The sequence below is a fragment of the Patagioenas fasciata genome, chromosome 8 (genome assembly GCF_037038585.1).
Source record: "Patagioenas fasciata isolate bPatFas1 chromosome 8, bPatFas1.hap1, whole genome shotgun sequence".
Taxonomy (NCBI): Eukaryota; Metazoa; Chordata; class Aves; order Columbiformes; family Columbidae; genus Patagioenas; species Patagioenas fasciata.
In genome coordinates, this window is record NC_092527.1 from 22630070 (window position 1) to 22654438 (window position 24369).

At 49.6% G+C, this 24369-nt stretch overlaps 1 protein-coding gene across 1 annotated transcript; it reads right to left on the minus strand.

The window, feature by feature from the left end:
- Nucleotides 1-1552: 1552 nt before the first annotated feature.
- Nucleotides 1553-22693, minus strand: SCD (stearoyl-CoA desaturase). The gene is made up of 6 exons (XM_065843486.2): nt 22527-22693; nt 18504-18789; nt 11686-11816; nt 8052-8257; nt 6541-6773; nt 1553-5313 (listed from the first exon to the last, which is right to left on the minus strand). The coding sequence occupies exons 1-6, from the start codon at nt 22551-22553 to the stop codon at nt 5114-5116; spliced, it is 1083 nt and encodes a 360-aa protein (XP_065699558.1). The 5' UTR covers nt 22554-22693; the 3' UTR covers nt 1553-5113.
- Nucleotides 22694-24369: the final 1676 nt, after the last annotated feature.

Genomic DNA, 24369 nt, shown 5'->3' on the forward strand with positions numbered 1-24369 from the left:
GCCAAAGACCACACTGGCATCTCCTGCATGTTGTGTCCAGGGTGAGAAGATGCAGCAAACCCTCCACCTGGGTGCTGACAGCCAGCAGTGCCAGCCGCAGCCTTTCCTGAGCTCACTTGGCTGGATTTGAACAAGCAAGCACTTGTTTGTCTTCTCTTCCCAGCAGAGCTGGCTGGCGTATTAACCCTTCTCCTTCCTCCTCTTCCCTAGCAGGTGGGAGATCTTCAGAGAAACAAAGTTGGGGTACATGGGGATTGCAACCCTAATTCCTGGATTACAGAGGAAACTGGAAGCATTGATTGTGCAGAAAAAAATTCCACGCAACAAGCTCAAAATGCTGAGCTGGTGCTGCTGAAGAGCTTGATAGTACAGGAAAACATATTTTGGGCAGGGGATTTAATAACAGCTTTTAACAAAGAGGGAGAGGCTGAGATCTGAGTTCCACTCATGAAATCCAGACAGAGGGATAATTAACTTTATTTTTAGGCTTGGCTGAATAATCAGGAAGTTTGAGGGTTTGCCTTCGTGTCGCTTGTTTGAGGAGGGGCTGTGCTGGCACAGCTGGGATCAAAAGCACACCGGATTATCGGAAGCAGCACCTCTCTGTCACTGCCAGGGATGTACTTCTGTGACTAGAGCATTGTACAGCTGCAGGGCAGCCACATATCACATTGCCTGGGTTGGTCATGCACCTGCAGGTTGGAGAATGCAACTGTGGAAGAGCCCAGGCTTTCCTCCCAAATTACCCTCTTCTTCCTCCCTCCCTCCTGCAGGCACAGGCTCCCGAGCTGTGATTTGCAGTGCCTTTCCACCCAAAGGGCTTTCTGGCAGCAGAAGGTGCAGCTGGAAACCAAAGCGTGGGTGAATTTTGCTGAGGAATTCAGCATGCCAGCTGCAAGGAGCTGGCCGTGCCACTGACTGTGGGCTGGCTCAGCAGTCCCGGGGTGCTACAGGTGGTGAAGTTGCTGCAAACAAGGCTGTCCCCTCTGCCTGCTCCCTCATGGACCAACGTGGTGCCATGCAGAGAAGGCCTTATTCGTCACTACCATCAGCTGTTCAAAAGGCGGTTGGATGTGCGTGTGGGGAAGCAAACATCAATTAGTGAGATTTGGTCTGGGGATTTCCCCCTTCCCCTTTCGCTTCCCGCCAGATGTAAAAGGAGTGGGGAGATCAGGGATGATCGCTCTTGCAGGATGAAAATTCCCCCTCCCTGAGTTTAATGAACCCGCCTGACACAGTGGCAGCCGTGCCGTGCTGTGGAGATGGGCTGCCGGTATTACGTGTTATGCTGCATGTATATCCGCCAGCCGCAAGCCTCTGGCAAGAGGCCCTGGCTGGAATTAACCTGCAGTAACCCCGCAGCGCAGGGGCAGCCTGGGCGGGTGTGCCGGCTGCGCTGCGCCTGGCTATGAAAGCATTATAATCCGTTCATTCAGGGCCCTTAAGGAGCCAGAGGTTTTTTCACTGGTTCTCCTGTAAGGGGGGAGGGTTTGGGAAATGGTAACATGTAGCCTTCTCCAACCCCAGCCTGCCATGTCATCAGTCCAACAAGTTTTAAAGTAACATTTTTATTATGAACAAATACAATTTCAGATAGCACAACCAGATGTCTGTTTCCATATTAGTAGAAATTATTTCAAAAAGTTTTTTTGTTTTCCAGTACACAAAACAGAGATACTACTATGCAGAAATCCCTAAGCTGTGAAAAATAGTATCCTACTCACATTTCAACAGTGACAGAGCTTAGACAATGTGCAGATTCAACTTTCCAGTCCTTCTCTGAACACCCAACACTTGGACATCTGCTCTTCACAATACCAGTGGCGCTGGGAACAGTTTTGGAGAACAAACCGGTCCATGGTTCTGCCGGCAGCAGTGTGCGTGGTACGTACACCTCCCTGCCCTGCGCTCGCGGGTCGGCAGTGAGCCTCGCCACACGCCTGGGAGGTGGGGTGTTGCCCCCTGCTATGGATAGGGGAAACTGAGGCACAGAGAGTTTTTAAGTGACTGTCCCAAATCACACAGTGAGCAAGTAGCTGAGCCGTGAACAGGTCCCCGGAGAACAGCTGCTCACTCTAGCCACAAGTTCCCACTGCTGCCTTCTCTGCTTCCACATCTCTCAGACTCATTTAAGCTAAACATACAGACAACGCGTCCAGGATACAAACATGCCACCAAAAATATATATATTTATAGTTGTGTGTATATATATGTATCTCAAAGAAAGTTCTACTTGAAGTGTTGTATCTGTTTCTTAATCTAACAAAAATTCTAACTCAAATACATTCAAAATCACCTGCACCCACAGTTCAGTGTAGGCAATTAAATAATTAAGAAACCCCTCAAATGTTCATAATTCAGAAAAACAAAACAAAAACAAAACCACAACAGCAAATACCTGTCAATACTCCTATGTATATTAAAGAAAGATTTAAGGCACCCAGAGATATTTGCCAATCTACCTTTAAAGCGACTGGGCAAACACCAGGACTGTTTGGTTACCGCTCCTCATCTTCTACCCTAATTCCAGATTCTGGACCCAAATCAGCACTTGAAATTTGAAAGGAACCCTTGATGTCAAACCCTGCTTCTCTGCTGAGAGGATGTGAACTATTGTAACATGTCACAGCACGCTTCTCTACCGTAGGGTATGCCACACAACATGTAAATGGCACCAGGAGCAAGGAAATAATTCTCACCTGCTCTGGTCCACCACACACCCCTTTCCAATGACTGGGTGGAGCAAATTTATCCTCTGGAGACTTTCCATGAGTTCAGAGGGCTTTAGACTGCAGCAAAGTCAGCCTGAAACTACAGAGCTAACAGTGTTTGGTTGGTTGGTTTTTTTTCGTTGTTGTTTTTGAGGGCTTTTTCTTTTTTAATGGTAGGATACAATTCTAGCCACAACCCCTTTGCCCCAGGCACTCATGAGCCTCACAGCACAAGAATGCTGTCTCCTGACACCATGAGCTGCAGGGCTCACTGCTCCATTCCTCCCTGTTGTACCTCTTGGTTTGAGACCACATGGCTTCTAATGGCTCAAAGCCTTGGAGGATGCCATTGCTAAGCAGTAAAAAGGCTGTGGCAGTGGCAGGGAAGGGAAAGGAGAGGACTTCTTTTCCCAGTAACAAGCATGCTTTTGTTAAGGAGAGCATCACAGTGCTGTTGTGGCTTCTGGTGAGTTTCACAGCAGGCGAAGATAGCAAAGCTGCAGAGACTTGCTCCTGTGAAGCTTACCTGGCTGCTATGTGGCAGAGGTGCTATGAGGAATTTAGCATCTGCTCCGCCTCTGCCCTCCCTGGCCTGCCTGAATAAGGGAGATGCTGCAAACCCCACTCCAACATGACCTCGTTCCAGCCACCTCCTGTGCTTTCCTCCAGCTCAATTCGATGCATTTAAGCAACAAAAATTATACTATTCCTACAACTAATAATAATATTAAAAATTAATACTAGTAAGAGGAGTTAAGAGGGGACAAAAAAAGCAAGTGCAGCCCAGTGAGGGGCTCGGGGCCATGATGCCCAGAATCTAACCCACTATCTGAACTCAAGCTGTGGTCTCTGCAACTTGCAGGAAACAACACCCACAAGGACTTTTTCCCCCAGCACACCCTCCAGCTGTATGCCCGCATCAGCTCGGTGATACAACTGACCTTTCTGCAGGCTCAGCTGCCTCGCTGCCTGCCTTGTGGGCAAAGAAGTGAGGTGGTGAGACCGCTTGCTGAGGGCGCTGCGAGTCAGGCTAAGGGACAAACGAGCTGCCTTCTCCTTCCCTTCCCACTCCCTCAGGAGAGACCAGAGGTGGCCCATGCTGGCAGCAGTGCCTCGCATTGGTGCTCTCGACTCCCTTGAGACCTCTGTGCTACTTGGCCCTGCGTTGGTTTTTCTCAGGCACTTGTTAATTGACTGAGCAGAGCCCACGTGGAGGGAGAGACTACTCCTGTGGACACCCTCACCCTCCCTATGCCACAGGTGCTCCTGTGCCCCACCCCTGCGCTCAGCTCAGGATGTGGATCTGCAGGACAGGCACAGACACCAGAACATCCACCTGCCACCCAGAGGGGAGATGGTTCCTCCAGCACATAAAGCAGCTTAACTCAGCAGTGGAGCTTTGGTTTACATCCTTTTCCCCCTTTCCATTTTGGAAAAGTCCCATTTGCAAGCAAAAATCTTGTCGTTGGTGGTGAACAAAACCAGTCTGGGTCGGCGCTGCCCCACGGCAGCTGGCAGCACACCCCTCTGTCTGTCCCCCTCCTCGCTGTGGCTCTCCAAAGGGGCCGTGGAGCTCGGAGCCAGGCTCCGCCTTCAGTCCCTGGTGGCATGAGGCACAGCGGGCAGTGCAGGGAGGGAAGCTGTGATGCCAGAGGGAGGAGGTAATAAGGCCACCAACGCTGCCTCTCCAGTGCCTGCTGCTGCCACCCCACTCTCCTGGCCTCTGGCAGGCCTGGCTGAAGCTCTGAGAGAGACTGGGGGCTCTCATCTCCCCAGCCAGAGAGGCTGTGCAGTGGGGAGGAGGAGAGAACACTTCCCAAGAGACACCTTGGAAAGAGACAACTCTCTTTCTGAGGCAAGGGAAGGGGATGGGATTGCTTTTCCCAGGGAGAGCAATTCAGCCATCTTACGTCTGTCAGCAGCCCTTGAGAAAGTAGAAGGGACAGAGGAAGGAGTTTTGGGGGGAAGGTGGTGGGGAGAGGGTCACTGACTTTGGCTCAACTCTTCAGCTGGCTGGTACAGGCTTCCCTTAACTCCATGGTACACAGCCAGCAGTGAAGGGCCACCCTGGGCTGCTTCCTATCAGTTCCTCTGCTAGGGAGAGACTGGGGGAACGTAAAGTGTGAGATGGGCTAGAGGGGCCAGAGAGAAAGAACAGAAAAGAAAAGGAGAGAAGAGAAGGGGGTGGCCTTGCGTTATAAAGGCAGAGTCCTAGATCATCACATAAAACACAGCGTGGGAGGGGGGTTAAAACTCATCAGTAATTAAGCAAACTGGTAACATTATTCAGTAGTTAGTAAACAGAACATTAAACCTTTGTCCAGCGTATTTGGAGGGGTCAGGAAGGGAGAAAAAAAGGAGGAAGGAGAGCTGTGGATGTGTGCGTAAAGGGGAGCAGGAACTCAGCCACTCTTGTGACTCCCATCTCCAGTCCGCATTTTCCGAGCCAGGATGACCTCCTTGGAGACCCTCTTGCGATCGCTGGCCAGCCCCAGTAGGCACATGAGGTCAATGAAGGCTGTGGTTAAGTTGAAGCGCCAGCCAAACTCACTGGTGGAGTAGTCATAGGGGAAGGTGTGGTGGTAGTTATGGAAGCCTTCTCCTGCAAAACATGACCAGGGAGAGGATATTGCAGAGCTATAGAGGATGACCCCCTTTTCTCTTGGCCCAAAGCACCACATTCCTGAAACAGGCTCTGAATTGAATCCAGGTTCCTTTCTCCACTCAGCACAATTTCACCTCTCTACAATCTACCCTGTCTCATTTGGGCATGCTCCAGCATGCCCAGGCTGGCACAGAAGAGGCAATGACAGTCATAGAGAACCTATGGTGTTTTAGAGGAAAACGAGCACGTGGCAAGGAACTGAGAAAGGCTCTGGCTCACTGACTGCACCAAAACACCAGGGGAATCCTAACGGCTTTTCCTCTGTCACCACAAGAAACCTTCTTGTACTGAGCTATCAGCTAGACCTGCAGCAAGTCCCCAACAAGCCAGGCCAATCAACCCTCCAACACTGTCAGTGCTAATGCCAAAACACAAAAGGTGTTTCCAGATGGGAGTAATGCAGACAGACTTCCACTAAGCAATCTACCCCAGTCAGCCACCCTCTGCTCCAGACATTGTCAATGCGGGCTTCAGTGCTCACTGCTTCAATGACATTGGCTGGACTCCTGCTCCTACCCCAGAGTCTCTGCAGTTCAAATCACTCCCTACCAAAAATCCAGGAGCACATCCTTCAGTGGTGGAAACCAGTGCAGCCCCAAGGACATACAGTGATGCAAAACAGCTGTTTGGGCTTGGGAGAACAGATCAGGGAAAATGCTGACCCTGGGATGTATTTTTCTGAGTCCTCAAAATTTCAGGGGAACACGTGAGTTGATCTGGCTTGTCTAATCCTCAAATACCCCCAAAATTACCAGCTGCCCTGCAAACGTCCAAATTTGCATCTGCTGGTTTTCAAGTTGACAAATCTAAGACAGATAAGCAGAGACCACAGCACACATTTTTCAATCTGGTGAACGGGGCAGAGAGACCTTCGGTCAGGGTAAATAAAATATTGCTATTGAGATAAAGAGGTGCTAAGTGTAGCGGAGTCCTTTCCAGCCTGGAGAGAGGCTGGTGGGAGCTGATAACCCCACTGCCCTTATGTACTCACTGGCCAGCCTGCAACTGGCCACCCCTAGATAGATGCAAAGGCTGGAGGACAAGGGTGCAGGGGGAAATGGGGACACCTGGATTCACAGAAATTCTTAGAAGCAGCTGTAGCCCAAAGGGGCAGTCCCCACTCTACAGTCTACCCACAGCAAAAGAGACAGATACTGAACATACCTAGAGCCCCCAGGCTGACTAGGGGGTTCTCCCGTGGGTTAATGTACTGATCATATGGCCGGTTGCCAAACATGTGAGCAGCACTGTTCACTAGCCAAGTGGCATTGAGCCCTAAGGCGTAGCGCAGGATGGCTGGAATGAAGAAGCTGATGACGATGGATTCATCCCAGAAGTACCAGGGCACTAGAGTGGGCATCACGAAGCACAGCAACACCACCGAGGGCTTGTAGTATCTGGAAAGGAAGGGACCAGGAGGAGTGAGCACTCTCAGTGGCAGAGGCAGGCAGGACAGGAAGAGTTGGTTCAGTCCTCCCTTTGGAGGATTCATGCTCAGCTATACAGGCGAAATCATATGCAGAAATACCTCACCCCTGAGCCCTGTATCATTTGCCCTGGATGTGCAGAAGCCATTCCTGGAGACTTATCTCCAGGGTCTTATCACTTGGACTCAACTCCTGCCCTCCCTGTCTCAGTCTCATGTGTGCACAAAGCAATGTCCTCATCACCATGAGTCTGGACACCAGCTGCTGTGTTTGGACTCATCTGCCATTTTGCTTCTCAGCTATGTTGGTCCCCATAAAGGCAATCCCATGCTTGCAGAGAAGGTCCCTTCCCTAGCTCTGGCCCAGTGCTACAACTCCTCCTTGCAGACTTGGACCTGCCTACCAATACATTACAGCAACAAGTGTAAGCAAGGGATACTAGAACCATCAAACATATGAGGGTGTGGTATCTCTCACGCTAGAGGGGTGGGAGTAGAGGAAGCTGAACCACTCTGATGACCCACAAGAAAAAATCCAGGCACAAAAAGGAGGGAAAACCATAAACCTTGCTTCGTTCATCCGGGATCAATCTAGGGAGCTCCCAAGTGATGGTGGTTACTATATGGGTTCAGTCTCTCATCTCTGCAGCCCTGGTGACAGGCTCACCTCCTCTAGAGATCAGTCCCAGTATAGCTCCAGACAGCTGAGAGATATCCCATCCAAGAGGCACCAGTGAATCAAGCCTGTCCTTCCCAGTAATGGCCTCTCTCGTGTGCCCATTTTCAACTTCTCTTTCACCACACTATTTCCAGGAGACTAATAGGAGAGGAGTAGAGGCATGGCCTGGAAAGTGCACCACAACATCTCCAAGGATGGTCCAGAGGCACCCACAGATGGGCTCCAGGCCAACCAAAGCAGCAGCTGGGCTGTGGGCAGACAGGCGTGGAGGTGTTTTGCAGTGGGAAGCTCAGCCTGCTACTGGCAAGATGCTACAGGGCAAGCAGGCAAGAAGGAGGTGTGGGAGGGCTGGAAGCACTAGGTCCCCAGTACTTCTTAGAGGAGAGGCACAACTCAGTTCTCTCAGCTCATCCTACAGCAAAGCCTTGGGTAGACCAAAGACTCACATTTTTTACATGATACCCTCAATCCCCTCATGTTCCATCAAAGGTGCTTGGGTTCCCCAGCCCATTTGCAGAATCCCTGCTCCATCCCATACAGTTCTGTGCTGGGGCTAACCCCACCACTCACCTCCGCTGGAACATCACCACTTTGTCAGCCTTTATGTCGCTCAGGTCCAGCTTCTGGCCCTTCTCTATGACATCTGGGTGCTTGCGCACCAGCAGCCAGCCGATGTGGGAGAAGAAGAAGCCCCGCATGGCATTGTGAGGGTCTGCATCTGTCTCAGAGAACTTGTGATGGACACGGTGGTCCCGGACCCACTCATAGATGTCATTCTGCAAGGCAACAGGAGTGGAGACTTAGGGACAGGGCTGGAGATGTTCCCTTCAAATTAACAAAAGAGCCAAAAACATTTAGATTCCTAAACCCCATTGACCTGAACTTATATCAATCATTTTATCTTTCTTTAAAGTTTGGGGTTTTTGGCTTTCAAAAGAAAGGCTGGCTCTTCTTTGCTTGACCACTTCAATTTTCTTTGAAATCTGCTTCGCTGGTGGGCCACCTTTTCTGTTTTGTTTTGTTTTTTTTTTTTAAATTTGATTAACTTTAGGCTTTGGTTTGCACATCCTCTACAGCATCACAGGCTCTGATTAATCAGCCTGTTCCCCCACCCCACAATAGCCAGCCCTCATTGGTCGAGTGGTGCTTCTCCCTCACATGCTAGGCTCTTGTTGGTCACTTGTCCCCATCCCTACATGGTGCCAGCTGGGATTGATCAATCTGCCCCTTTCCTTCGCCCTGACATTTTCCATGGGTCAGCCTGCCTTGCTTTTCCTGGGATTGCCAAATCAGACACATTTGCTTAACTTGGGGCTGAGTTTTTTTAGTGATTTTTTTTTCCTTTGGAAATCACAGTCTTAAAACAAAGGCCTCTCTTTAGAAATAGAATAAACACACCATTTCAGTGACAGCTATCAAAAATATCCCACTTCAACCCCATAACTGTTCTGTTTAAGATGCAAAATCAATGCAGTTTGGAAAATGTCAAAGCTTTCATCATTTGTATTAAGAAATTATTGTTTTGGTTAGTTTTAAGAGCAGATTTCAATGATCCTGCACTTATTCCTTTATACCAAGATTGCAATGTGATAAAGCCAGGTATTATACCATCCTAGAAAACAAGAAACAGAGATCCAAGCAAGCCTCTGTTGCCTGTGTTACACAAAAGAGGCTCCTTAATATCCTAAGTACATAGGACTTTTCCTCAAAACACTTTGAAGGCAGGGAAGTGGCATAATCATCCCTATTTCTTGCCTGGAAAGACCAACTGACTTATCCACACAGGGAGCCTGTAGCAGAGACACAACTCCTCAAGTCCCTCTCAAGTGCTGTAACCACTCCTCCTTCAACTGAGATAGTGTGATTTACCTGCAGGCCATGCAATAAAGCAATGACAGACACGGGCCAAGATTCAACTCTCAGTAATACTGGGAGCTGCTGCCTTCCTTCCAGTCAAATCCTGAGCACCTCCGTGTATCACCAGCCCTCACTGATGTTACCCAGAGCTTAGTCACTCAGCATTCTCTCAGAAGAGGGTGGCCCAGCAGCCTTCTCTATCTAGTAAACCGAGAAACACAACCAGTACTCATACTGGAAATGTTTCACCTGTGACCCAAAGTCTTTTTCACATTCCAGACCCTACACAGCATCATGTAACGTGAGAAAGCCCAGTCTGAAGGCGGACAGACAGCTTTGGTTTGCACATCTGAAGAGGCTTTCTCTGTCTCCTGGAAATCCTTTTGCTGGAGGCAGGAGGCACAGTTTTGGAAAGAGACCATGTCCCGCAGCTGGAGCGTGGTACCATCCCAACCCCCACACCCTGTGCACAAATACAAATCAGGGGTCTCAAAGATGAAAAGTCAATATCTTGACCCAAACTTTAGCTTTTCTACAGATCTTATTTTGGGACCACCTCTACCTGCAACACGGTCTGAACATCGTGGCTTTCTGAGGCCAGCAAGCAGAGCATAGGAGAATGCCTCCTTTCCAGCTGCAGACTATAACCAGGAGAGCTTCCGCTGTGCTGCAGCTGCCTGGCCTTGCAGGTGGAAGAGACAACTAGGGCCAGAATTCCCAAATTCTCTGCAATCACAAGCCACAGGTCTTTGAACAACAAACAGGCATTTTCTGGAGGACTCACATAAGATAATTTATAGTCTTCTCTGGCCTTAAAACTTACCAGTCTCATCTTAGAGCTGCTGCCACTAACAGGAATGAGATAAGTTGAAAATAAACCTTCTCTTGATCTCATTGAAAGTAACTATCAAAAAAATACATCCATAGGGAATGGTACTGAATTTTCAGCAAAACTTTGGATTAGTTCCTATTGAAGCTGAAATAGCTGTCTGTCTCTCATCTTTGTCTATTACTATCCCCTACAACAATAGCTCAGCAAATTCTTTCCCCCTCTGCCCTATAACCCTGTGAAAGATGGTCTTTGTATGGGACTAGCCAACACACAGCAAACCATCCCATTCCCCTGCTGAGTGCTGGACCCGTAGCTGGAATCAGCAGCTTGGTCCTCCTTCTTCCCCATGAAAGATTCTGGTTTGGTACTAACAGACAACAGGAAAGTTAATGGTGTTTTAGAAAGTTTTCCAATGCTGAAATAAAACTATCCCCATCCTGTTCTGATTACATGTCATTGAAGTGATATCCTCTACGGCTACACCAGGGGGAAAGAAGATAATGCCTCTAAAATAGCTGGTCCACTTGGGCTTTACCCTTCCCCCATACTTAAGCTGGAGAATTACCTATGGGCACAGCACTGGTACTTTTCTGTTCACCTTCTTGTAGCAGTAAGTGCTGCACCTTGCCACCCTCCCGGGTACTTCCTACACATGAGCAAGCCTGTATGAAGTCCCTTCAAGTACAGTTGAAGGATGGAGTGCCATTAGAGCTGCCTCACAGCAGCAAATCCAAGAGACCACCAGGATTTTTCTGCCATGCTAACCTGGGTTTTCACTCTGACTTCTAAAGGGACATCTCTGCTTCTTTCCACAGTTCCTAAGGACTTCCCGGTTTGTCCGTGTTGTGGACTGTGAAGTGCTCTCATGAGTGGTTAGGAAATACCCTGAGGTTCTTATTACTTGGGCTGCTCTGAATGGGCTCAGCCCTCCTCTCCTGGAAACATCACTGACCTGGGACTCTCTCGTAGCCAATGGTGTGACTTATAACTGGGTTATTCCTAAGTATCACTCTTCTGAACCAGAGAAGCATCCCCCTAACTGCATCATCTCATCAAGTTCTTGGTCCTTCTGCAGCAACAAGTTCCACAGCCTGGCTCCCTGGGCTGTGAAGGTGTCATCCCCCCTTATCAGCCATGCAGCAAGAGGAGTGTGAGGCAATTGGAACGCCAGGAGAGCACTTAGCACTTCCACGCCTCTTTCACAGGACCTGAAGCAAGCAGAGGGAGACCACACCTCGAGGAAAGGGTACATTCCTGCTTTGGAGAGCTTTCCTACCCAGGTCTTTGCCAACAGTCCTCTCCTCACCCAGTTTGTCTCAATCACCCTCTGATGGGACAAGGTGAAGATAAGGAGGACTCTAGCATCACAGTGTTAGATGGAAAGGGCTGGTTGTTTCCTAATAAGAGGCAGGAGGAGAGAGGAACTTCTCCATCAGCTGGTGCCCGGTCTCTGAGACAGGGATTCAGGGGAGCACTTCCTTCTGAGGACCAGTGGCACATTGAGGAGGTGCTTACCTGGAAGGCCATGGAGTTTACAATAGTCAAGAAGATCCGCAGGGGCAGCGTGGCTTTGTAGGACCGATGGCTCCAGAGGCGGTGAGATCCAGCTGTTATTCCCAGAGCACTCAACACAAAACACAGGACACCTGGAGAAGAACATAAAGTGTTGGAGCAGTGAGAGAAAGTTGGCCTGCAGCAAAGTTGCCCCAGTCTGTGCTATCCATGGGTGAGCAGCTTATACAGCTCCAGGGGAAGGCCTGCCTTTTTGTTGCTCTGCACCATTTACAGAAGGAAACTTCAAGGCCAGCAATTCATTGCAAGTCATGCCCAAGGCAGAGGAATATGCTGCTGTGCCCAGTTGAGCTTCCAGGCTGCTTCATGCACTCGCTCTCCACACAGGTCAGAAGGAATTCCTTGCTTCTCTGGTAGCTAGTAAAAAATCACGTCCCTCTCCCTCTGGATCATGTGTTCAGGTCTACCCTGGTCTGTGTGTTCGCACATGTCCTCCTGGGACCTCTGGAATTTAACCCAGGTTCCAGCATCTGGTTATAGAGCTAAAATGGAGAAAAAGCCCTGATAGGGTCATAGCAGCAATACACTAGGAAGCTAAGGATAAGGAGAAAATTTGATCTGAAAATTAACTCTTTCTGTAGGAAGGAAGAGTCAGGAAGTACAGCAGATAGGAATCACTGGTATGCTTGACAATACCATTCAGTCGAGGCAAATGGCTCTAATAAATCTTATCTCAAACCCAGAAAATAGATGCTCTGCCAGAAACTTGTCTGGAATCAGAGACCTGAGACATGCAAGGCATTGTCGCTTTGTTCTTTCAATCAAAATAACCCACACTTTATTTCCTACTATCTCCTACTCCCTCTTCCTCCTGTCACCTCCTTTTTGTTTTTGTACATTCCAAACCTAATCTCTTATCCACTAAAAGCTGGCCTCTGCCGATTTAACATCCTCCTCTAGACCCCTAAAGTTGCATGAACCCTCCTCACTCCCATCCTGCTGTATGACAGTGACCTTCCCTATCGGCTGATCTGACTGTGACTTCCCATCCCCAACTTTTCCCTTGGCTTCCCCACCTGCTGCCAAGCCTCAGACAAGCACACCTCTGCCTCGTGTCTCCCAGCACCTCTGCAGTCTCTCAGAGGAGGCAAGCAGTCACTGGTCATACCTGATTTATAGGGCATGAAGAGGGATGAAAAGGCATGCAAATGCAGCAGGATCCAGCCTTTGCAAGAGACAATGGAGCTGAGCAAAGCAGAAATCTGGCCAAGCCAGGAAAGGGAGAAGGGAGGGATGCTGGAGCACGGTGGTTTTTTAAGGTCTCCCTTTGGCCTTACTGACAGAAAAGTACTTATGCCGGACAGCTTGAAGGTCTCATCCAGCCCCACGATACTGACTTGAAACTTATAAACTAGCTCATGACCAGTTCCCCATTGGTTCTAGATTTTTAAGTCTCATTTTAAACCAGTCACTATCCCCACAGATTCATGCAGAAGAGCAAATCTTGAAAAAGAACCTAACATACAACTGATTTGCAGAACCTCTCTGGCCTCAGACACTGCAAGAACAACAAAACCCACTCCTGGATGTTTCAGACACTTCCTACTAGCAGAAGAGGTGTGACATACCATTCTCCCTTCAACATAAGCAGCTCTGTGCACAGTGCACACCTCAGTAGCTGAGATAGATTTCCAAGCAGTGACAAGCAGTTCATGGCAGAGCTGAGAGCAGCATCTAAGAGTCTGCATTTAACCTCCAACCTATACAGAGAAGGTTGCCATGGATGTTGGATCAAGGATGTAGGGGCAACCTGCTGGGTTAAGAGCCCAGCTCTGCACTGTGGGGCAAACAGGCATGAGTTAATGGTGCTCTGAGGACAGAAAAGCACTATGCAATCTTTCATGATCTTCAATGGCACTAGAAAGTAAAATCCGGGTTAGGTGAGTACAGGGCCTGAGTTCAGGCTTCCCTCTCTAGTGAATCCTTACAGGCTGACTGGGAATTTTTTGGTAAAAGAGGCTTCCAGGAAGATTACTCTGGCTGAGGACTGTGGTATTTAAGCTTTGCAAAAAGGAAGCTCATCTGTATCTCTTTTATACAAGCAATTCTCAACCCCTCAGGAAAAGATGACACCAGTAACAAAGACATATGAGCAAGCACAAGGAATCACAAGAGACATGGCAGGAACATTGACAAACCCAGAAACCACACAACCCAGTATTTGCTTTCGGGTAACTTTTGTTAAAAATTTGGAAGTATAACCACTGCTTTTGGGTGCCCTTGCACAAAACAGTCATGATCCTCATCCAGAGCCCACTAACTTCAGCAGCTTATGTTGACTTCTCTTGGAACTGCATCCCAGATCACTAAAACGGACACAACTCTAATTATAAACCTGTGCTGCCTTGTCTCTTCCCCATATACATCAGCTGTAATTTATCTTTCTGTGGGAAAGGAGCTGATTCTCTGTCTATGCATACATGGCACCTAACTCCACAGAAACCCAAACACTACTTGGGGGCTATTAGCTCCATCAGACATACCTAAGAGATATTGTGACAGTGACAGGATATGGACAATAACATTGAAAAGCCTGGTGGAAAACAGAAAAATCCACCACCCTAATGATTCAGTGAGTTTGTCACTGCAAACAGGTACAATGATGATCACTGCATATCCAAGGAAGAAGCATCACACAGGGAAGGAAGAAGAAAAGTTTTTCCAAGATCATCCACTCAGAATGAAATTGGAAAGGGTATAGAGAAGGTGAAATAAAGTACCACAGATTTTCATAGGTGCCTTGTGAAGATGCGCCAGACTGAAAGATTTATGGACTATCAGATGAGGGTTCAAAGTAATTTTTCACACCATGCTTTGAAGTACCCAAGTCTAAAAGATTGTCAATTCACAGGTGATGTTCCCAATGACCCATTCAACTGGAATACAAAGAATCATGGCCACCAGCATGCACTCAGTGCTCCAAAAATTAAACCCAAAACATTCTGGATTCAGTCATGTCTATATGACTCGCTAGTCTTTATGTTTTCAGGGCCCTGATTCAGACCTCACGTTATGATGGGAAGCCAGGAATGCGCTAAAGGCATTGTCACCTGCAGTCAACACCAAAGATGTTTACATGAAGAGGTGTCCCTGCTCCAGCAAGTGTCCTCGGACTTCTGCTCAGTGCAAGGGAAAACTACAGCTTTAGACTATTCTCTCCTTGCCTCCCAGCCCTGCTAGCCAAGTGGGTCATTCTACTCTCAGGAGAAAGATACCAAGAGCAAGAAAATGTGTGCGGGCTCTGTACGTGCGACAGTGTTCAGGAGGAGCAATAGGAGCTACTGTTGCTAAAACCTAACTTCCGTGTCTGGCAAAATCAGAACTTCCCCTCCACGCTCAGAGAAGCACACCACCTGCTAGTTAAGCCTGGAGAAGACACTAAGTGGTGAAGTGTTGCCAACAGTAGTCTTGATGGGCAAGTGACAAAAACCATTTGTAAACATTTTGCTGGACACATCCCTGGGGGTAGTACTGGCTGACATTTTCAGGCTGTCAAAATTGCCTACATTATCCAGCAAGATTCAACTTGGTCCAAAGCAGCATTAAAAAGAAATTGTATTAACCCCTGTTGCTGCCACTGCTGGCACCACATTTTCAGAGCACCACGTCAGAAGGAACGGTCACTGTTCTATAGACATTGCTGGCCAGGGCAACAGGGGTTAACACAAATATAATTGGTCTGCTGCACCTGAGGGCCAAGAAGACAACCTGCAAATCATGTTTCCAGGGAGGCTCAGAGCAGCTAAAGAAGAAACTGCCAATCACCTTTGCATCCTGCCCTTCCAGATGCAGTCTGCACGGTGTTTGGCAAATGACTTGAAATCTGCCCTTGATCCCTGAAAAGACTGTGCAAGACTTAATCAAGTACAGTGGAGAAGACAGCAAATAAAAGGGGAGCTGGCTGGAAAGCCATAGTGCTGGAAGGGCTTGGAGAGCTCTTGTTAGGTGAGCTCTCACCTGATCAACAACCCCAGCTCGTTCTGGGAAGCTCTGTACCAGAAAGAGATCAGGGGATACAATGCACACAGCAATGCAGAACAGCAAACAATGATGAAGGCAGGGCTGGAGAGCTTGAGAGACAAAGAGGAATTAGCACACAGAGAAATGAAAACAAAAGAGGACACAGTCACCAATATAACTGGTTTCAGAGGGGCAGGAACATCAAGGAGATGGTGGCCTGGATGAAGAGGGTGTAAGCAGCGGTTTGCTCCTTATAATAAAATATAGAAGGCAGATCAGCTATGAGGCATCACAGCTGCCTGTAGCGTCACAGCAGAGAACATCTGGGGCCATGTTAATTTTATATTTTATATGCACAGCCTAAGGAAGGACCGATCTGAAAAACAAACAGAAACAAGCAAAAAACCTACTAGGAGAGCTGCTCTGCCATGACCCCATGGTGTATTGCTGGGAGCAAACTAAGCCTCTGCTGCTTTGTCCTTGTGCGTAAAATGGGAACTGTAGTCCTCTCCTTGCTACCAGAGGGTGCTGGGAACATAACAGCACATCACTGAGATGGCAGCCACAGATGCCTTGTATGTGCTAAAGAAAAGTATGAGCTGAGAAAAGGGCAATGCAAGGAGCAAGGAGCTTTTTTGAGAAGCCAGGCCTGTGGAGGATCAGACTATGCCAGCTCCGGTTAGTGCTGGAGGAGAATGGACCATAGGAGAAAGCTCTGACTTGCCTGCAGGGTGCAGGGAAGGGTGGTCCCTTCTCAAACCAAGTGCCAGGGATGCAGGACAGGGAGCTCTGTGGAGCTACTCCAGCTTTGATAAGGCAGGACGGGACTTCAGACAGTCCAAACTAGTGCAGTTCCCCCAAACTCCCTGTCCTTTTCCCATTCCCAAAGAATCTCTCACTGCAGAAGCCACCGAGGAATTTCACAGTGCCTCACTGTGGCAGGAGAGCAACTTGGCACTTCAGCATCAGAGCTGACTGAGGGAGTGGAGCAGGAGAGGCTGGCATCAGGTAAAGAGCAAGGCAGATTCCCACAAAATGCCATGGGATGCCATACAAGACATCTCAGGCATGTGGTTGCAAAAACATTGCCTCAGAGACCATTTTGGGGTAACATGGGGGTTAGCAGAATTGCAAAGCAGCATTAACCTTCTGGATCAAGATGCTTGAGCTCACTTAAGTACTGCAGGGAAGCTCAAGGGAGAAGGGTTGGATGGATTTGGAAATCACAGTGCACTTCAGCAGCTTGAAATGAAAACAGTAAATCCGACTCACCTTTTCCCTCCTCCTTGCCCCAGTGCCCTGAGGATATTTGGCTGGGGTTGGAGGACACAGGCTCTCAGCTCAGTGAGAGAAGGCAGCAGCTTCTGCTGAGCTGACAGCTGACAGCCCAGGGATGAGACTCACAGAGCAGGACCGAGAGCCCTGAAATGCCCCTTCAAGGTCATGCTGAGGCTGCATGTTCTGCCCAGCCCTTCCACCCCGTGGAAGAGTGCAGCCTATTAGTTTTTCACAAGGGAAAGGCCCAGCAAATCATTCATATCAGCCCCTTGAAAGGCCACACTGGCTGCACAGGGAACACATCAGTGCCTCTGCTTTTGCAGATGCTGTAGCCGGGCTCTGAACGAGTCCAGTGGCCTCCAGTGATGTTTATCCCTCAAGCCTCTGCTTGTGAGAAGCTGAGGTGATCCAGCAGGGAAAGGGCCAGTCTGGCCACCTGGGAAATGAATCACCTCTTTCCCAGTCCAGCTGCGATCCTTGTTGCTCACAGCCATTCGGGGAACAGACTTTGATAGTGTGACAGACCAGGTGGATATCCCCAGGGCCTGCCCACAGTTGGGCTGGCCAGGACCCTGATCCCAGATAAGCACTTCACAGGAGCACTGCTGAAACCAAAAGCCATGCCAGCAGGTCTCAAATTAGACTTTCTGTCGCTTTCTGTTGCAGGATGCTCTGTTTCACAGGAAGGCAGGAGCTGGATGCAATCTCTCCACCTCCCCACTGGGAGCCATTTGGCTTCTTGACTCTTCCAGGAGCTCACACAAAGCTCCTGGAAAGCAAGGCTCCCCTGCAGCTTGGGCCCCGCGCCCAGCTCTCTTTCAAGCAGTCAAAGGAGAAGTTTGGTTCCTACCCAGAGCAAGGTCTCTGAGAAAGGGGACCTTCGCCTAGCTACCTTCTGCTGGGTTGTGCTTTTCATTGGAATTTGCTGCCTGGAGAGATGCTTATTTATTTTTTGAAAGTTGTCATGCTTAGTTCCGGGATGATGAGGGCTAATCTGTGCTTTTGTAAGAATGATGAAGACCTGAGCTTCAGACTTAACTCTTGACTCTTATCTTCAGCACAATTGAATTCTGTCTCTTTCCCTTCACACACACATGGAGGCTCTGCAGGATTGTTAAGGACAGGAATGTTTCTTCTCTTTGGGCAGAAAAGTCAGGCCCTGTACCTTGCCTCCCTAGCCACCCCTTCAAGTGCTCCTTCTTCCTGACTTTCTGGGCCTGCCACAGTACTCCATCAAACATTTTCTGTGCTTCATCGATGAAGTGGCTGCACATTCAGATGTGGGCTACTTCCAAGCCTAATGCCTGTGAATTAAGTTTCCTTTTCAGGCAGCCAAGCAGTCCCCTGCCAAATCCTTCCCTCACGCTACTAAGCCCTCCCACAGCTTGCTATGAAGCTGGCCGAGTGGCTTCTAAGAGAAGACCTTCAGTTCCTTCTTTCTCCTGGTGGGCCTGGAGGAAGCAGAGTATCACCCAACAAATGGGTTTGCAGATGCCAGGAAACAAGTGGAAAAAAGTGCTTACCCCATGCCAACGTCTGGATCTTTGCAGAAGGTATCAGCGTCAACGCGAACAGGGCCCCTAGATGCAGCAGGCTCATGAGGATGATATTCCTCCAGACGTATCGCATGGGGGGCTTGGGGCCCTCCTTCTCCCGGTAGGTCTCATCAAAGATATCGTCTATCATGCCCCGGTCTCCTGCCAAGTCCTCGTGATTGGGTAAGTCCTTCTCCATGACGGCATCCCCATTCCTGGTCACCCGGGAGGTGACAGTGCCAACCGTGGTGGTGCTGGAAGTGGAGGAGAACTCCTTGGAGAGAGAGCAATGAATATTTTCAAGAAAGGAAAAAAGGGAAAACAAAACAAGAAGTTGGTGGTTACCAGTGCAGGGAATTGAAACAAACAGTTAGGCTGGCAGTACCAAGATCTGCAGCCTGCAGTTCCCCTGGCAGGCTGAGCCCTTGGCACCAAGAAGAGCCTGTTCTGGCCTCATGCAGTCGTAGCCTGGAATGGAGAGGGCCTGATCTTTCTGGGGAGAGGAGGTGAATGGTGGACAGGATGCACAAAGTTAAGACTTGGAAAACATTGTTTTTTTCCACTGGTGGCTTTGGTGAGATCATTTGCAAGCTGCAAGGATTTTCTTTTTCTTTCAGTTTTATTAGTAGGCGTTTTTAGGTGGGCTTGTAGTCTGGGCTTGTGCATAAGCAGACAACAATAAAGGAAATCCTGTGAATGGACAAAGAGGTGGGAGAGAAATAGAGTCTGAAACTGAGTTTTATAATAAATAATTGTGCTGCTCCTGATATCCTGTCTCTTTGTGTCACCCCACTAGGGATCACTGGAGGAACATCAGGAAGATCCATAGGGGGATTCATCTGGGGTGCTTCAACTCCCCCTGCCTCACCTTCCAGGCTGGGGCATGGCAAGACCAATATACTTGGAGATCAGCAGATGGAAGCAGCTAAGTGGTATGCTTCCAGTTAGACATCCTATCTCATGGCTTCTGCTAAGCCTCTTATCCCTCTCCTCTTTCCACTTACAGGTAAACTGAGGCATGGGAAGACAATCCTCTAAGCTGAGGCCACCAGCAAGCAGAGGAAGTATTAAGCAGCAGGTTGTCTTAGCGTGGCTCCCTCCTGTAACTGTGACACAACATTCCCTCTGCACACGCTTGTTTGTCCTGGACGAGTGACAGCCTGCCCCATCAGGCATGCATGACGAAAGGAGCAGGCAGGACTGACCCTAATGAGACAGGTCACTGAACCCTGAATCACCGATTTCCATCTCCATCATGACAGCCACATGCTTGCTGGTGCTCACAACCCTTTGTTGGGCCCAAGCCCAAGTGCCCGACTGGGCTCGACACGGGGGTGCCCAGCACGTGGGATGTGAGTGGTGGGAGGGCATGCTGCCCCCATCCCCTCGCTGGTCGGGAACCTGCCCAAAGGACACGTCCTTCCGCTGCCCCCACCGCTGCCCCCATCTGCAAAGAGGCACTAACGGTCAGCGGCAGGAATGGCAGAGCCGGGACCATGGGAGGAAGCATGGCCAAGCCAGGAAAGCTCCTTCCCCACTAGAAATCTCTCTTGAATTAACACCAGATTCCCACCCAGGTACCCGGGATTCATAAAAGACCACCATCCTGCCATGGCCTAGTTTCCTGAGGGAGGCATTAAAATCAGTCCAAGAAGCTTACGTGGCCACCCCAACTCCTCCCTTTCCCAAGGGTAGAAACTAGAGAGTTACAGACATACCTTCCTACGGGGAGGAGCTGGCAAAGCTGACAGATTCCCCACGGTTTGGGAAATAAAATCATCTCTACAGAGGGAGCCATCTAAGTTTTTCCTTCTGGAATCAAAGGTTAGAAAGGAAAAACCCTGAACATGAAGCATCCTGCTGCTTTCACTGAACCCAGTCAGCTACTGAGCTCAGGACCGGCTATAGGCTCCTCTGCACCCCAGCTATGAGCTGTCTCTGCCTGCTTTCCTAATTAACGATACTCTGAGCTGCTGGAGAATTTAGAAGCCATTCCCCCAAAATAAGAGCTATGAGAAATGTCTTTTAATGCAGAGATTAGGCAAGGAAAAGTCCTGCCATTCCAGAGAGTCAAGATATTCTGATCTGGCATTTTGTCAGGAAGGCAAAATTTTCTTCCTTGGCTGGAAGACAATCTACCAAAAAGACCTAAGACTTGTCTATGCAGGAAAAATTCCCAACAGAGATCTGGTGGTATAATTAGACGGGTAGCGCTCCCCATATGGACATGCTGCTTCCAGAGTAAGAATGTGGGGTTGGAGCTGCATTTTTCTCCTCCACGATAGCTTATGTCACTGTCAAAGTTGCACAGGGGCACAGGAGGAGGAGGGAGACCACAAAGGAAACAGCAGAGACAAAAAAAACCATCTTATTCCAGACTTGTAGTAGCTGCGTGGGGAATTTTACCAGCATACCTATGCTGCTGGAATTACACTGATAAAATCAAACTGGTCATTTCTAACATGTAAACTAACCTTAAATCAAAAGGGCTTTAAATCAGTTGTGAAAGTCAGCTCCACCACTGCAGACTTGGTGAGGAGAGCATGGGGGGAAGAGAGAGGGAGAGTGGGCAGTTATTTAGCTGGAGACCAGGGAAATGAGGAGGAAAGGAGGACAATTTTTACCCCCTCATGGCCATAGTGGGTCCTGTGGTTCCTACTGAGAAAAATGGGGTGGGGATTGATATGAGGTCTAGAGCTGAGGAGGAAGCCAACTAAATCATTTTCATGAGCTCTCCATTTCTGAATGACTTTGCAGCTCTCATCTGCAGAACAGATGTGTTCCCTCATCACCACCCCCACCACTCTACCAGCACTGAACACACCATAGGTGATCCTGGCACGCATCCAGCTTATACAACCAACTGCAGCTCAAAGGCTCCCGTGCTGGGTTCAGTCTAGGGGCCCCAGGGCACTCGATCTTGAGTCCAGGATATTTGAATATGCCCAATGTGAGCCAGGGACAAGTTTCTTTCCAGCCTCCAGGATATGCCCCAAAATACATGTCAAGACCGTGAAGTGTGGTCTAAGCACACTGCCCTTGGCATCTGTTTCAGGTGAGGAGAGGAATAAAGTTCTTTACATCACAGCATCCTTGGAAGGTCATAGCACCTGCACAAAGGACTAGGGGAGACCCCACATGCTGGCAACAGGCAAGAGAGCAGGGCTATGATTTACCTTTACTCCTCAGCATAGGTAGAACTGGGAAGTATGACAAGGTGAGAACATGAATACCAGAATCAAGCCTCTGCCTCCCCTCCGGCAAAGGGCGGCTGCCAGAAGGCAGAAAAATAAAATCTCTACAGGTTGTTATTCAGACCTTCTTATGCCAAAAATGGGCAGTCTCCCTATTGTATGTTTGCTTGGCTCAGGCAATGCATACACAGTCATTCATTTCATCTGAGCAGCTGGCCACTTTCACCTTGTGTCTGTCCTAGAGACACTCCCTGCTGCAACATTTGCCTTAAAAACGCTGTAAGTGAAAGCCCTTTTTCATTAAAAAAAAAAGGGGGGGGGAGGGGGAATATGAAAACAACAACAAAACACAAAACCAAAACAAAAACCCTAAAAAAATCACAGTCTGAGCATTACCAAAAACCCCATGACTTTTCGGCACAGAAGACCTTCCTGAACAGCCCTTACCAGCATGCTTAGATGGATGTTTTTAAGAGGAAGCTGTATTTCATGCTCAGTCTATCCGAGGGCATAGGCTCCGCGGAGATAATCGCAGCAGCGGAGATCCCCACTTCAATTACAGTCCCCCGATGGGACTTGGGTGATGTCTTAAGTTAGCAGTGAATGACTTGCCTGATGACTGAGATGCGGCACAGAGAGGGCATACGCACACACATATGTCTGCGTACGTGTGTGCATGGACACGCGTGGATGCCCAGACCCTTTTTCCCCAAGAGAGCAGCAGCGCTGCGCTGCCGGAGCCGCAGAGATGGAGGATGGGGCGAGGGGAAGACAAAGCACCCACACCCCCCGGCCCGCCGGCAGCCCCCCCGCTTACCTCCTCCTGCAGCAAGTGCGCAGGCATGGGGCGGCCCTGTCTCTGCTCCTCGGCGGCGGTATGCGGGCGCGCACGTCCCCGGCGGTGGCGGCGGGAGGAGGCTGGTTCTTGTCGGCCCCTCGCCCGGCGAGCTGTGCGGCCCGGGGAGGCGGGCGCGGAGGTTTTTAAGAGGGGTTGCTCGCTCGGCGGCTGGCGGGGCCGGACTTTCTGCGCCTCGGCCTCCCGGTGACCCCCTGCCCGCAGTCGGGATGCGCGGGGTCAGCACGGAGGGCGGCGAATCGCGGCGGAGGCCCGGCTCTCGGAGTACCCGGGAGGGGAGGCGGGGCGGGCCGGGGGGCGGGAGGAAGGATGCTGAGGAAGAGGAGGATGGCGAAGGCCAGGCTCTCTCATGATGCCTGGCTGCTTTTTTGCTTTTTTTTTTTTTCTATTTTTTTTTTTTCCCCTCCGCCTCGCCAGCCAATTGGCTGCGGGAAATTTGGTGCCACCTCGGCCTGCCCTCGCCATTGGCTGCCCGCAATCTGCTGTTCGCTCCCCGCGGCGCGCACCCGGCGCTCCCGCCGCTATCTGTGCGCACCTCTTCGCGCACGCCCGGGGTAGCGCGGCGCGGCCGGGACGGGGGGGGCTGCGCCCCCCTGCGGGGCGCCGGGGGTGGGCAGCCGGCCCTCCGCACCCCCTCTGCAACGCGGGGGATGCCCCTGATGAAATTAGAGGCGCCCGTGGGGTGCCGGGGAGCGGCGATGGAGTCCCGCATCCCTTCCCCAGATGGCTGCGGATGCGGCGGCGAAAGGAGGGGGTTCGGAATAAAACATCTGCTCTGTATAGGCTGGCTTTATGGGGAGCATGATATATATGTGTATAGAAATCATATATCTCTGCAAAGAAAAGCACACCCAGAACGTCTGGGTAAGCATGTATATCACTGTAGGTGTTCATCTTGATATGCAAGAACAGTCTGGAAAATGTTGGCTGTAATGTCTTTAAAAGAATCCTGGCCGTTTTCCCCCAGAACAGTTGATTTTGGTGGAGGGCGGAAGGAAAAAGGAGCAGCTCAGCTTACTATCAGCTGTTTTCCATAACAACCTCCTCAGTAGCCAGTAATGCCAGCAACAGGAAAATCCAAGCTCTATACCAAGGAAACCTTCACCATTAAAAGTGAAAAAGAGAGTTCTTAAAAATAAACCTTTGCCGGTGGCAGAGCCTGGAGGCAGCTCTCCTAACCCCACCACGTGGTTACTGCGCCAGGCACCCTCATCCGTTTAGCACCAAGGCTTGGTGTGCTGTAGTGCCCTCACCCTGGCCAAGACCTGTTTCAGGTCCTTGCCCCACTAATGGTGTGTCCCGTGTTCAGTCTCTGCCCCCTGCTAACATGAGTCATTCTGGGAGCAGAACAGGGATGTCAAAAGCCATTTTGAAATGTGCCTATATCCTCTCACATATATCCTGTCCAGGCAGCTATCCTGTAGTGATGGAGCTGACCAGAGGAGATGCAGACAGACAACCAAGATCTTGCAGGGTCTGTCCCTGGGCTGATCCTGCTCTGACATAGTGGGGCTGAGTCAGTGGAAGCTGTCAAAAGTGAGCTACATTGTACTCACTGGGATGGAAAAATGACAACAAAAAATAACAGTAGCACATTTATTTGCTGGATTTAGAGGTGTCCAGCAAAGGGGGAAAAATAGGTATCTCCTTTTTCATTTCACTGTGTTGGATGAAGAGGTCTGAGAAGAGTTTGTGTTGTAGTTATACATTAGGAACTCAAGCCTTGCCTACTTTCTGAGACACAGTATTAGAACAGAAAACCCACGTCAGAAGATGTTCCTAGATGGTGAAAGCTGACATGAGT

What these genes read in the sequence shown, in the direction of transcription:
- SCD (XM_065843486.2), bottom strand. Translation starts at nt 22,553, where the DNA reads ATGCCTGCGCACTTGCTGCAGGAGGAG. An exon ending in CGCACTTGCTGCAGGAGGAG is followed by an intron (nt 18,790 to 22,526) that starts GTAAGCGGGGGG and finishes TCTCTCTCCAAG; the next exon opens with GAGTTCTCCTCCACTTCCAG. An exon ending in GTGGTGATGTTCCAGCGGAG is followed by an intron (nt 6,774 to 8,051) that starts GTGAGTGGTGGG and finishes CTTCCTTTCCAG; the next exon opens with ATACTACAAGCCCTCGGTGG.